This window comes from Pongo pygmaeus, chromosome 4 (genome assembly GCF_028885625.2).
Source record: "Pongo pygmaeus isolate AG05252 chromosome 4, NHGRI_mPonPyg2-v2.0_pri, whole genome shotgun sequence".
In the NCBI taxonomy this organism is placed as follows: Eukaryota; Metazoa; Chordata; class Mammalia; order Primates; family Hominidae; genus Pongo; species Pongo pygmaeus.
This window is the reverse complement of record NC_072377.2, coordinates 161,943,105-161,956,164: the sequence shown is the minus strand read 5'-3', so window position 1 is coordinate 161,956,164 and position 13,060 is coordinate 161,943,105. Positions and strand designations below refer to the sequence as shown.

The 13,060-nt window shown below is 42.6% G+C and overlaps 1 protein-coding gene across 1 annotated transcript; it reads left to right on the top strand.

Moving 5' to 3' along the window:
• The first annotated feature begins 211 nt into the window (after positions 1-211).
• On the top strand, positions 212-4,800 carry MED7 (mediator complex subunit 7). The gene is made up of 2 exons (XM_054488471.2): positions 212-303; positions 3,657-4,800. Exon 2 carries the CDS (start codon positions 3,674-3,676, stop codon positions 4,373-4,375), a length of 702 nt encoding a protein of 233 aa, XP_054344446.1. The 5' UTR covers positions 212-303; positions 3,657-3,673; the 3' UTR covers positions 4,376-4,800.
• The last annotated feature ends 8,260 nt before the right edge of the window (positions 4,801-13,060 follow it).

Sequence of the window (13,060 nt, the reverse complement as noted above, 5' to 3'; positions counted from 1 at the left end):
AAGGGGTCTATAAAAAATAAAGCAATAAGGTATCTTGTTTAATTTTATGCCTTAATTAAAAAAGAAACAAAGAAACGGAACCCGCAGCTACGACTTTTAAAAGTCAGTAATGGGGGATGGGAGGAGTCAAATATACGTAGGCGCAACAGCGAGGGATCGGTCTGAGGCGGATCTAGAATTTCGTTAAAGGACAGCTCCTACAGCCAATCAAGGACAGAGTCGGTGGCTTCCTCCAGGAGGAGACCGGAAGTTGGTTTCGGCCGCAGAGGGGAAGGAGGCTACCAGTGTAAAGCCGGAGCTGAGGTGAGTGGGCGGCAACGGTTTGTGGCCGCCGCCTGTGTGCGTTTTTTTCTTCCGGACCCCGCAGCTTCCTCTGTGCTGGGCTGGGAACTGGGGAGGCATGGCTGAGTTCGGCCTCCGAAGGCGCTCTCTCGTCTTTCTCTCCCGAGTCTCTCGGAGAGTGCGGTGTCTCCGAGAGCGCGGAGGCCTCGGGGTGGACAGCCTCGAGGAGGGGGCTCTAAGCGCGGCAGTCTCAGGGCTTCCTCCGTGTTGGGCCGCCGAGCCGGAGTGGAGGTTGGGAGACCCGGCGTCTAGTGCCCGCGCCGCTGTTTTTCTAAGCTGTGTGGCCTTGGGCGAGTCATTTGCCCTCTCCGGCTCTTTGTAACATGAGAGTAGCCCTCCCTGCCCTTCCTTCTTCTGGGAGCAGTTGTGAAACAGCTGAGATATGGGGGCAGGCGAGGGCGGTAGATCCCAAGCGTAATCGTCAGGTCCATCTGGAGAGGTTTTAAAAGCGACATTCTAGGGCCCATTCACAGTAGACAGAATGAATCAAATCTCTGGGGCTGGGACCCTGGAATGTCTATCGTCTTCTGGTGAAGCTCCTTCTCCCCCAGTAGAACAAACACTGGATGTTGGATCTTGAGTTAAGAACCAGCTATGCTGCTTGGCTCTGGTTTTGTTAAAATAAGACCTCCATCACCTTTGAAAAGTTCCATCTAGAGAGACAGTAGAGAAAGAAATATAATTTTTGTGATATGCAAGTTCTTATTGTACAGTTAGATGTTTCACGGCTTAGGGATATAAGAGAGCTTGCCCTTTGGAGCTAAAGGGACCTGGGATAAGAATTCCTGTTGTGCCATTTATTAACCTTTTGATCTGGGGCAACACTTCCTTCATTGAGACTTCGGATCCTCACTTCTAAAATGAAATTGGTAATAGAACTTAATTCGTGGGACGTGTGGTGGCTCACGCCTGTAATCCCAGCACTTTGGGAGGCCGAGGTGGGCGGATCACTTGAGGTCAGGAGTTCCAGACCAGCCTGGCCAACATGGTGAAAACCTGTCTTTACCAAGAAATACAAAAATTAGCTGGGTGTGGTGGTGCGCACCTGTAGTCCCCAGCTACTCAGGAGGCTCAGGCAGGAGAACCCCTTGAACCCGGGAGGCAGAGGTTGCAGTGAGCCGTGATCGTACCACTGCACTCCAGCCTGGGAGACAGATTGAGCCCTTGTCTCAAAAAACAAAACAAACAAAAAAACCCCCAAAAGCCTTAATTCATAGAATTATTAATGAAGATTATGTTACAGAGGCCATAAAAAATGGTACCTGTCATGTAGTTGGCCTTAGGAAAATGGCAGCCGCAATACAGGAATGCACATCGTGTAGGAAAGTACAGAGCAGCACTCCTCACCTAAAAAGGTTTGAGTGGGATGAAACGTGAGCTGTCAGAAATTGTATTTTCGGCCGGGCGCGGTGGCTCACGCCTGTAATTCCAGCACTTTGGGAGGTCGAGGCAGGTGGAGCACGAGGTCAGGAGATCGAGACCATCCTGGCTAACACGGTGAAATCTCGTCTCTACTGAAAATAGAAAACATTAGCCGGGCGCCTGTAGTCCCAGCTACTCAGCAGAGAATGGCGTGAACCCGGGAGTCCGAACTTGCAGTGAGCCGAGACCGCGCCACTGCACTCCAACCTGGGTGACAGAGCGGGACACTGTCTCAGGAAAAAAAAAAAAATGTATTTTGAAGTACCAGATCACTGTTAATTCCTTGATTTTGGTAATTGTGCTTTGGGTAGAAGAAAACATTCTTGTCACGAGAAAACACACTGAAGTATTCAGGGGTAAAGGAATGAGAAACCAATAAAGCAAATGAAGGAAAATGTTAACATTTGGAGAATCTGAGTGAAGAATACGAAGTGTTCTTTGTATATTCATGCACTTTTTCTGTAATCTGAATTTATGTTAAAAGTTTTGAAATGTTGTCTGGGTGTGGTGGCTCACGCCTGTAATCCCAGCACTTTGGGAGGCCAAGGCAGGAGGATTGCTTGAGCTCAGGAGTTCGAAACAAGCCTGAGTAACATGGCAAAACTCTGTCTGTACAAAATATACAAAAATTAGCCGGGCTTAGTGACATATGCCTGTAGTCCCAGCTGCTTGGGAGGTTGAGGTGGGAGGATCGCTTGAGCCTAGGAGGTCGAGGCTGCATCATCCTATGCACCACTGTGTCATAGTGGAAACTCAGGGCTGTGCCACAGCTGCCCTCAGTACCTCACGAATTCTAAGTATAATATTGCTTCTAGTAGAATACTTGCCCCACCTGATGTTAGAGTGTGTTATATCTTGAAACTCTGATAACACCAATCTAAAGGAGCACTTAAGAATCTTCTCATTGGATGGTATACCTAGGCTTAAGGTAGAGTAAGTAGAGGTTATTATGGCCATAGAAGATACTGAGTTTGAACTTGGGGTTTGACATTTCTGTGATAGTTGTAGAGAAGTTAATGTGTCCATACAGGCCAGGCGCGGTGGCTCATGCCTGTAATCCCAGCACTTTGGGAGGCCAAGGCGGGCGGATCACCTGAGGTGGGGAGTAAAGAGACCAACCTGGCCAACATGGCAAAATCCCGTCTCTGCTGAAAATACAAAAATTAGCCAGACATGGTGGTGCATGCCTGTAATCCCATCTACTTGGGAGGCTGAGGTAGGAGAATTGCTTGAGCCCAGGAGGTGGAGGTTGCAGTGAGCTGAGATCTGAGATTGCACCACTGCACTCCAGCCTGGACATCAGAGCAAGACTCCATCTCTAACAAACAAAAGTTAATGTGTCTGTATAAAATTGCATAGTATACTGTGACAAAAAGGGTATGGAACTGAATCATCATTTCATTCAGGAACTTTGGATAATACCATGTGTTTAGGATTTAGCAATGTTAATTTTGCCAAAGTGTTTATGAAAGATACAAGTAAGTGTTTGCTCTTGGAAATAAATCTGTAACATAAAGCAAAAGTGATTGTGATATGAGATTGGGAGACAACCTGCGTAGTTTGGTTATGGAGGAGTAGAGAAATGGGGCATAAGTGGTGAGGGGCATGGAGTCCAGAAGATTTTCTTTAGAGATGAGAAGATGCTACATATTTTTTAATGCTGATGAAATTATTAGAGAATGGAAAATATGTGAATGGTTGAGAATATAATGCCTACTTAGAAAAGATGGCAAACTTTCCCTATCATAAATGTTAGTTTTAGAAACCAAGGAGATCATCTTGTCTTGGGCCCCAAACTGCTGGAAGAAAAGGAAGAAAATATTCCATCCGTAGTTATGAAATGTAACAGGTTTGTGTTGTGGCTCTAATAAACCTTTGGTCTGTGTCCATAGGTTCTTAATAGTCCACAATGGGTGAACCACAGCAAGTGAGTGCACTTCCACCACCTCCAATGCAATATATCAAGGAATATACGGATGAAAATATTCAAGAAGGCTTAGCTCCCAAGCCTCCCCCTCCAATAAAAGACAGTTACATGATGTTTGGCAATCAGTTCCAATGTGATGATCTTATCATCCGCCCTTTGGAAAGTCAGGGCATCGAACGGCTTCATCCTATGCAGTTTGATCACAAGAAAGAACTGAGAAAACTTAATATGTCTATCCTCATTAATTTCTTGGACCTTTTAGATATTTTAATAAGGAGCCCTGGGAGTATAAAACGAGAAGAGAAACTAGAAGATCTTAAGCTGCTTTTTGTACACGTGCATCATCTTATAAATGAATACCGACCCCACCAAGCAAGAGAGACCTTGAGAGTCATGATGGAGGTCCAGAAACGTCAACGGCTTGAAACAGCTGAGAGGTTTCAAAAGCACCTGGAACGAGTAATTGAAATGATTCAGAATTGCTTGGCTTCTTTGCCTGATGATTTGCCTCATTCAGAAGCAGGAATGAGAGTAAAAACTGAACCAATGGATGCTGATGATAGCAACAATTGTACTGGACAGAATGAACATCAAAGAGAAAATTCAGGTCATAGGAGAGATCAGATTATAGAGAAAGATGCTGCCTTGTGTGTCTTAATTGATGAGATGAATGAAAGACCATGAAAGATGTTTCTCTTTTTTTCCTTTTGATAATAGCATCATATATTAGTTCATTTTCTTTTGGACAGTCTTAAGAGAGGTTTCACTAAAAATGTAAACAGCTTTAATCTTGACTCCAGCTTTTTCAATTATGAGATGTCATAGGCAGTAATTTTGCTGTATAACAAGCATAGACAAATGAGTACCCCTGCACTAAGAATAATCACTTTAAAAAGCAAAGTGTTAGCTGCTGTTGTATGGGACATTCCTCTGTTTTGGAGTTGCAGTAAAACTTTGATGATAACCTCAATAATAGCAAAGTTTTCGTCTTTGAAAAGGGGATTTAGCATTTGCTTTAAGAATGATAGATAAATGGATATCAAGCGCTATAAATGTAAAACTATGAAATCTTTAGACTTAGTCCATTAAAAATTTTGCTTAAGCTCCAAAAAGTAGCGTAACATGTTGATAGAGAGGAGCCCAGTAGAGTTATAAAGTACAAACTTCATTTTTTCCTCACGACTGCTTCTGTAAACCCACTATCTCAGTGTTTTCTCCCTATCCTGAATGGACTCTTGCAGAAAAGTCCCATAAATTGTTTTTTTTTTTCCCAGTCACTCAGGTAATAAGTCCTTTGGTCACTTTAAGTTACACGCATTAATTTTAGTAATTAAGATGTCTATGTCATTAGCTACACATTTTCTTTAAAGCTAAGCTCAGACTTTTAAGTCCACAATGGGAAAGGGGTTTGGTGGCAGAGACTGCTAGGTGTCTACCAAAGATTCTTGCTCTTTGAAGATATGTTGTCAAGATGTGGCAACCCAGCCAGGGACATTTCCCTACTCCCAGCATCTCTGTGAGAATGAGAACATACGACTAAGTTGTAGGCGGTGAAATGTGGGCATAGGAATCCAGGCTTGCCCCATAAACATTTCTTGCATGATCCTCCATTCTCTTCTCCCAGCTGCTGGTTGGATGGTCATATCCAGGATAAGTTTGGAAGCCATCGAAGATGGCAAAGATTGTCAGTCTGGTTCTTTTAATGACCGTGAGGACTAAGTCTTCCTTTCAGTAACTCCACTCTGCCCCTAGCTAATTGGACTTTATGTGAGCACTTTCTTCTCTTCTTCCCCCGACTGTCCATCCGCTCTTCCACCAAGGTGTTAGTGGAGAGTTGACCTTGTGTCTGAGGATCTCTGCCTGCCGTTTTCTTCATGTAGGCCAGTGGTTCTTAAAGTGTGTGGTCCTGGACCAGCAGCATTGGTATCACTTGGGGACTTACTAGAAATAAAAGTTTTAGTATAATCCATACGTTCAGAAAAATGAAAAATAAATGAAGGTTCTCTGGCTCCATCCCAGACCTTCTGAACCAGAAACTTCTGGGTGTAGGTCCCAGCAAGCTGTATTTTAAGAAGCCTATGTGATTATGATACATGCTCAAGATTAAGAACCGTTGAGGCTGGGTGCAGTGGCTCACTCCTGTAATCCCAGCACTTCGGGAGGCTGAGGCCGGTGGATCACCTGAGGTCAGGAGTTCCAGACCAGCCTGACCAACATGGGGAAATCCCGTCTCTACTAAGATACAAAATTAGCTGGGCTTGGTGGCGCATACCTGTAATCCCAGCTACTTGGGAGGCTGAGGCAGGAGAATCACTTGAACCTGGGAGGCAGAGGTTGTGGTGAGCTGAGATTGCGCCATTGCACTCCAGCCTGGGCAACAAGAGCGAAACTCCATCTCAAAAACAAAAACAAAAAACCATTGAGAGGCAATGCCTTTCCCCAGATGTCTACTTTTTTATTTCTTCCTTAGCCGTGGTTTCTAGCATAGGGATTTGCTCCATTAAACTTTCATTGGTCCTAGAGCTAGCAAAATTCACATTAAAATGATTACAGGGTGCCGAGCACAGTGGCTCATGCCTGTAATCCCAGCACTTTGGGAGGCTGAGGTGGGTGGATTGCTTGAGGTCAGGAGTTTGATACCAGCCTGGCCAACATGGCAAAACCCTGTCTCTACTAAAAATACAAAAATTAGCTGGGCATAGTGGCAGGCTCCTGTAATCCCAGCTACTCAGGAGGCTGAGGCACGAGAATTGCTTGAACCCAGGGGGTGGAGGTTGCAGTGAGCCGAGATCGTGCCACAGCACTCCAGCCTGGGCGACAGCAAAACTCTGTCTAAAATATATATATATATATATATATATATGTGTGTGTGTGTGTGTATGTATGTATATATATATGACTACAGGTCAGTTCTCTCTGAAATGTGCATGCTGTGCTTTCACAGATCCAGGGACTGTAAGTTATCCCTAGGTAGACACTTCTTTATCATATAGGCAGTTGGTTGGCTAGTCTCAACTTCTGTTTTTTTCTGGTACGTAATGTATTTGGTATAGACCTTTGGGCCTCAGAGACTCCAGGGGACATAGTTCAGGCTCTCAAGCTTAAATTGAAGTGGGGAGCATCCCCTTGTGAGGGAGAAAGGTGGAAATTGCTTAGCACTTGAACAACTCTCCAAAGAAAATTCTCTTTCTTTGACTCTGAGAACCTCGAGGAAGGTGTTGGGCTGAGGTGCAAAACCAGTTTTTGGCTACTTTGAAAATCTTTGCATGTAAAAAACAGAATCACGTAAGAGCCACAACACTACTTATATATGAACGTGTGTGTGTTGTGGGGAGGGGCGTTGAGGGATTAAAATGCCACCGGGTAGCCAGGCACAGTGGCTCATGCCTGTAATCCCAGCACTTTGGGAGGCTGAGGTAGGAGGATGGTTTTAGGTCAGGAGTTTGAGACTAGCCTAGGCAACGTAGCGAGACCGTGTCTCTACAACAAATTAGAAAAAAAAAATGCCGTTGGGGAGGATCTGATCTTGCAGGTCTGTGAGTAGGACCTGACATAAATTCCTAAAGGTTTCTAGTATGAACTCTTGCTATTAGAGTGGAATGAAAAAAAAGCTCTAGTGGCCTGATGGTTGTCACAAGTTTAAAAGCTTATATAAGGTCTTTTTAATCTTGTGTTAAAATATATATCTACACACCTGCTTATAATGAATATTCTTGAAAGATTGATTCATTGAAGTGAAATATCTGGAAGGATCACCTTTTTAAGCAGCTTTTGAAATGACTAATGCCCAGGCCCCACACTGCAGAGATTCTGATTTCATTTTTTGGACTGGGGTACTAGCATTGGTTTTAAGAAATCAGAAGATGATTCTCTTGTGCAGTGGTTACAGAATGTTGCATTAATCAGTGCTCTGTTACTGCTGACAAAAACCCTACTTGAACTAATTTAAGCAAAAAGATGAATTTATATAAAGGATATGGAGTATGGGCTGGGTGCGGTGGCTCACACTTATAATCCTAGCGCTTTGGGAGGCTGATGTGAGAGGATCACTTGAGCTCAGGAGTTTGAGACCAATGGGGGCAACATAGTGAGACCTTCTCTCTCTTACAATTTAATTTAAAAAAGAAAGGATATGGGGTATCTTGATTGAAGGATAAGTTGAATATATAAACCATGAGGAGGACAGAAAGTGTCTGGATGAAGTTTTGAGTTAGTAGCCATGGAGACCATCCTTCCTGTTAGCTTCATTCTCTTTACAGATGAACTTCTTTAATGATGTAGGTGGAGAACATGGCGGCTGACAGTTCCCAAGGGTTAAGTATTTCTATGTTTACCACTGTCTGGGAGTTCCCTCTCAAATGCAAACTTAAAAAAAATGAGGGGAGGTTAATTAACGAGCTAGACATGAGGAATTAAGGGTTGTATACTTGATTCCAACTGGGCAAATCAACTGGGACTTGGATCCCATAAGAATTTCACAGTCCCCGCTATGTCTATGTATGGAAGAGTCAGTCTGTCTCTCAGAGGAAGGAAGCAGTGCTGAGCTAACGATAACGAGATATCCACTACAAATTAGGCACATGTGAACTTAATATAAATAACACAAATAAACGGGATGTACAAATTTGTATTCCCTTTATGAGAGTAGTTTTTCCCCAGCTATTCATTTATTCATGATATTCATTTGATGAATAATTACTGTGGTCCCCACTATGCCTGATACTAGTTTAAGTGTTGGATGTATGGGAAGGGCGAAGGAAAATGTAAGAAAGATAATAAGATGAGTTAATTTTTGAAGGTGATAAGTTTGTGTCTTAACCACTCAGCCATTACAGCACCTTCAGAAGAATCTTGTTTCCAGTTATGTTCCTATTGCCTGTTCAAAGCACCTTGTCCACATTATCTTCCCTTTTCAAGGAATGTGTACATGTTCACTTTTTTTTGTCTTTTAAAACTTTTTTTTTTTTTTTAAGATGGAGTCTCACTCTGTCACCAGGCTGGAGTGCAGTGGCGCAATCTTAGCTCACTGCAACCTCCGACTCCCTGGTTCAAGTGATTCTCCTGCCTCAGCCTCCAGAGTAGCTGGGACTATGGGTGTGCACCACCATGCCCAGCTAATTTTTGTGTTTTTAGTAGAGAAGAGGTTTCACCATGTTGACCAGGATGGCCTCGATCTCCTGACCTCGTGATCCACCTGCCTCGGCCTCCCAAAGTGCTGGGATTACAGGCGTGAGCCACCGTGCCCAGGCTAAAACTTTTTTTTTTCTTTTTAAGTAGAGACGAGGTCTCACTATGTTGCCCAGGTTGGTTTCAAACTCCTGAGCTCAAGTAATCCTCCAGCCTGGGATTACAGGCGTGAGCCACCATGCCTAACCTCACATTTGTTAAGGAATTTAGAAGGCAGCTTTGCTAGGCATGGTGACTCACACTTGTGATCCCATCACTGAGAGACTGAGGCAGGAGTATCACTTGAGTCCACGAGTTCGAGACCAGCCTGGGCAACATAGGGAGACCCCCGTCTCTACAAAAAAATTTAAAAATTAGCTGGACGTGATGACACATGACTGTGGTTCCAGCCATTCCAGAGGCTGGAATAGAAGGGTCACTGGAGTCCAGGAGGTCGAGGCTGCAGTGAGCCACAGTCATGCCACTGCACTCCAGCTTGGGTGACAGAATGAGACCGTGTCTCAAAAACATAAAGGAAGGCAGCTTCAACTCATGCACTGAGCCCTGAGGTTACTGGGAATGGCAGGTGCAAGTATCTCATGAGGAGATACAAAGTTGGCATAATTTGGATGAGAAAGGCTACTATGGCTGCAATATAGTGAGGGAGGAGGTTGGAGCTTGAGAAGCAGGTGGAGGACAGATGTGCATGATTTAGAGAACCAAGGGAAGGAGTTGGGTTTTTATCTGAAATCTGATGAGAAATTATGTTTGCAATTGATTTCTCATCAGATTTTACTAAAATACAGAGAATCAGTAGGAAGGGTACTAGCTGTCCTCTGATAGATTTCTAAGTACCACAAATGGTGCTAAGTGCTTTGCAGCCATTCTCTTATTTAATCCTTAGAACAATCCTATGATGAACCTTCTAAATCTGATGGTATTTATGGCTGTAAGTTGCTGGCAATGTTTTAATCTGTTTGTATAAATAAAGTCATTTTAGCCTTACAACTACTGAATGAAATCAGTATTCTTTTTACACTCATATTTCAGATGTGGAAGTGGACGCTCAGAGAAGTTATGTAATTTACCCAAGGTTAACTGACTAGTGGGTGGCAAAGCCAGGATAGAAACTAGGCATTCTAGTTTTCCAAGCCTGAGCACTCAACCTTCATACTTCATTGCCTCTCCATTCCCTTATGTTGTTACTAAGTCATGTTGGTAAATAAGTAGCGAAACCAATAGTGGAGCCAATATTTTGACCCTAAAATCTATGCTTGTAAATACTACTTGATACTGGGCTGAACAGATTTATAGATGGAAACTATGAGTTCCCTTTGAACATATTAAGGTGCTTATGTCTTAGCTTAGACTTCTATGAGTATCTTAAGGAGATTCTGTGCTTATAACTCTAATCTTCCTAAGAACTCTTAGTAGGTATTATCCCCATTTTATGAGTAATGAAAATTGAGGATTAGAATTTAGGTTTGCTCAGGTTGGAATCTAGGTCAGGAACTGGCAAACTCTTTTGTAAAGATTCAATTAGTAAATATTTTAGGCATTGAGGACTGTACAGTTTCCATTGCGGCTACTGAACTGCTGTGGGTCGAAAGCAGCCATAGACAATGCATAAACAAGAGAGCTCGGTTCCAATACAGCTTTCTATATGGACATTGAATTTTGAATTTCAATAATTTTCATATGTGAAATATTCTGATTTTTTCCAACTATTTAGCATGTACAATTATTCTTAGATGTGAGAGTACAAAATCAGACAGCAGGCTGGATTTGGCTGGTGGGCTATGATCTAGGTAATTGGATTCTAAACTTTGGAGTGTTTTCACAAAGCTACTAATAAAAAATCACAGAAATATAAATTACAGAAGCTTCTTCACAGGATTATTCCAAGGATTAAATAGGAGAATGGCTACAAAGCACTTAAGTTTTATTTTATTTTTAATTGACAAATTATTTATTTATTTGTGAGGTACAAGGTAATGTTTTAATATATGTATACCCTACTGAGCCTTTTTTCTTTTGCATACACTTAGAATTAAATTTGTGAGCGGTTTCAAGTTGCATTGTGATGAGGCTACCAGTAAGTGGCACTCTTACCTCAGATTTAAGAGCTGTAGTTGTTGCAGAGTAGACTAAAATGAAGAAACTCAGAGGTACAGCTTACCCTAATTTACCCTAACTCTGGGTAGTTTGTGTCAGAATTAAATTGAATCATTAGATACATACTTCGTCTGTTGAATTAGAGAAGTGATTGGTGTTGGAAAACACCCCAGAATCCTAGGGCTCTACTGTTTAATCAGCTGTATATCTCGGTTTCGTATATTAACTTCCTGCTGGGCACGGTGGCTCATGCCTGTAATCCCAGCACTTTGGGAGGCCGAGGCGGGCGGATCATCTGGGGTCAGGAGTTCATAGACCAGCCTAACCAACATGGTGAAATCATGTCTCTACTAAAAATACAAAATTAGCCGGGTCCATCCTGGCTAATACGGTGAAACCCCGTCTTTACTAAAAATACAAAAAAATTAGCTGGGCGTGGTGGCAGGCGCCTGTAGTCCCAGCTACTCGGGAGGCTGAGGCAAGTGAATGGCGTGAACCCGGGAGGCGGAGCTTACAGTGAGCCGAGATTGTGCCACTGCACTCCAGCCTGGGCGAGAGAGCGAGACTCCGTCTGAAAAAAAAAAAAAAAAAAAAAAAAATTAGCCAGGTATGGTGGTGCATGCCTGTAATCCCAGCTACTCGGGAGGCTGAGGCAGGAGAATTGCTTGAACCCGTGAGGCAGAGGTTGCAGCGAGCTGAGATTGCACCATTGTACTCCAGCCTGGACAACAAGAGAAAAACTCCGTCTCAAAAAAGAAAAAACTTCCATAAAACTCAATTTCCTTAACTATGGTAAACATAATACACATCTCCCCATAGTGTAGGTACCATGTAATGCTGAGAATGAAAGAGAAGATCCACCCTAATTCTTTTAATTTTTTTTATTATACTTATTATATTAAGTTCTGGGGTATATGTGCAGAACGTGCAGGTTTGTTGCATAGGTAACACGTGCCATGGAGACCCATCCTAATTCTGAAACTCATTTGCCTCGAAGCGACATACTCAGGGCCCGCTAAACATCTGTGCAGAAGCATCTGATCTGAAAGGGCAGCAGAAGTGCCCTGGAGGCTTAAGTGGTGCTTGATTCTGGGGCTCTGAGTCACTGCTACTTGCAGGGGAGAGTGATAAAGAAAAACAAAACAAAACAAAAGAGGAAGGCACAAATAATAGCAGAAATGAAAGGGGGGACATTATTATAGTTATAGTAAAAAAGTAAAATATGGATTTTTTAATAAGTTAGAAAATTTAGACAAAATGGACAAATTCTTAGAAAATTACCAATATAGATTGAGGAATAGGAAACCAGGATAATTCTCTAACAATTAAAAAAATGGATCAATAGTCAAAATCTTCTCACAAAGAAAACTTAAAAGTTCAAATAGCTATACTGGTGAATCTTAAAGTCAGCTGATTAGCAAAAGCAAATAAGCAAACAAAAACACAAAACCAAACAAACAAAAAATAGCTTTGCTGGCAAGTCTGCCAACCATTGCCAGAAAAAAATACAAAAATAAATAAATAAATAATGATCCAGTCTTATACAGATTCTTTCAGAGAATAGAAAAACAGGAAGTATGTCGCAACTGTTTTTATGAGGCTAGCACAAAATATTAGCAAATTGGACCCAATAATATGTAAAAATAAAAGGTAATGTATTATGGTTAATCTGTGTTTATCTCAGGAATATAGAATAGATAAGTAATCTGTCACAACAATATAAATTGAAGAAAAATCACTTGGTCATCTCAAAAGATGTGCAAAAGGCAGTCATAAAATTTAGCATTGGCCAGGCGTGGTGGCTCATGCCTGTAATCCCAGCATTTTGAGAGGCTGAGGCGGGTGGATCACTTGAGGTCAGGAGTCCAAGACCAGCCTGGCCAACATGGCAAAACCCTGTCTCTACTAAAAATACAAAAAAAATTATCTGGGCATGGTAGCCCACACCTGTAATCCCACCTACTTGAGAGGCCGAGACAGGAGAATTGGATGAACCCAGGTAGCGGAGGTTGCAGTGAGCCAAGATCGCGCCACTGTACTCCAGCCTGGGTGACAGAGTGACACTCTATCTCAAAAATAAATAAATAA

Coding starts and splice junctions, on each gene's coding strand:
- MED7 (XM_054488471.2), top strand. CDS start 3,674: ATGGGTGAACCACAGCAAGTGAGTGCACTTCCACCACCTCCAATGCAA.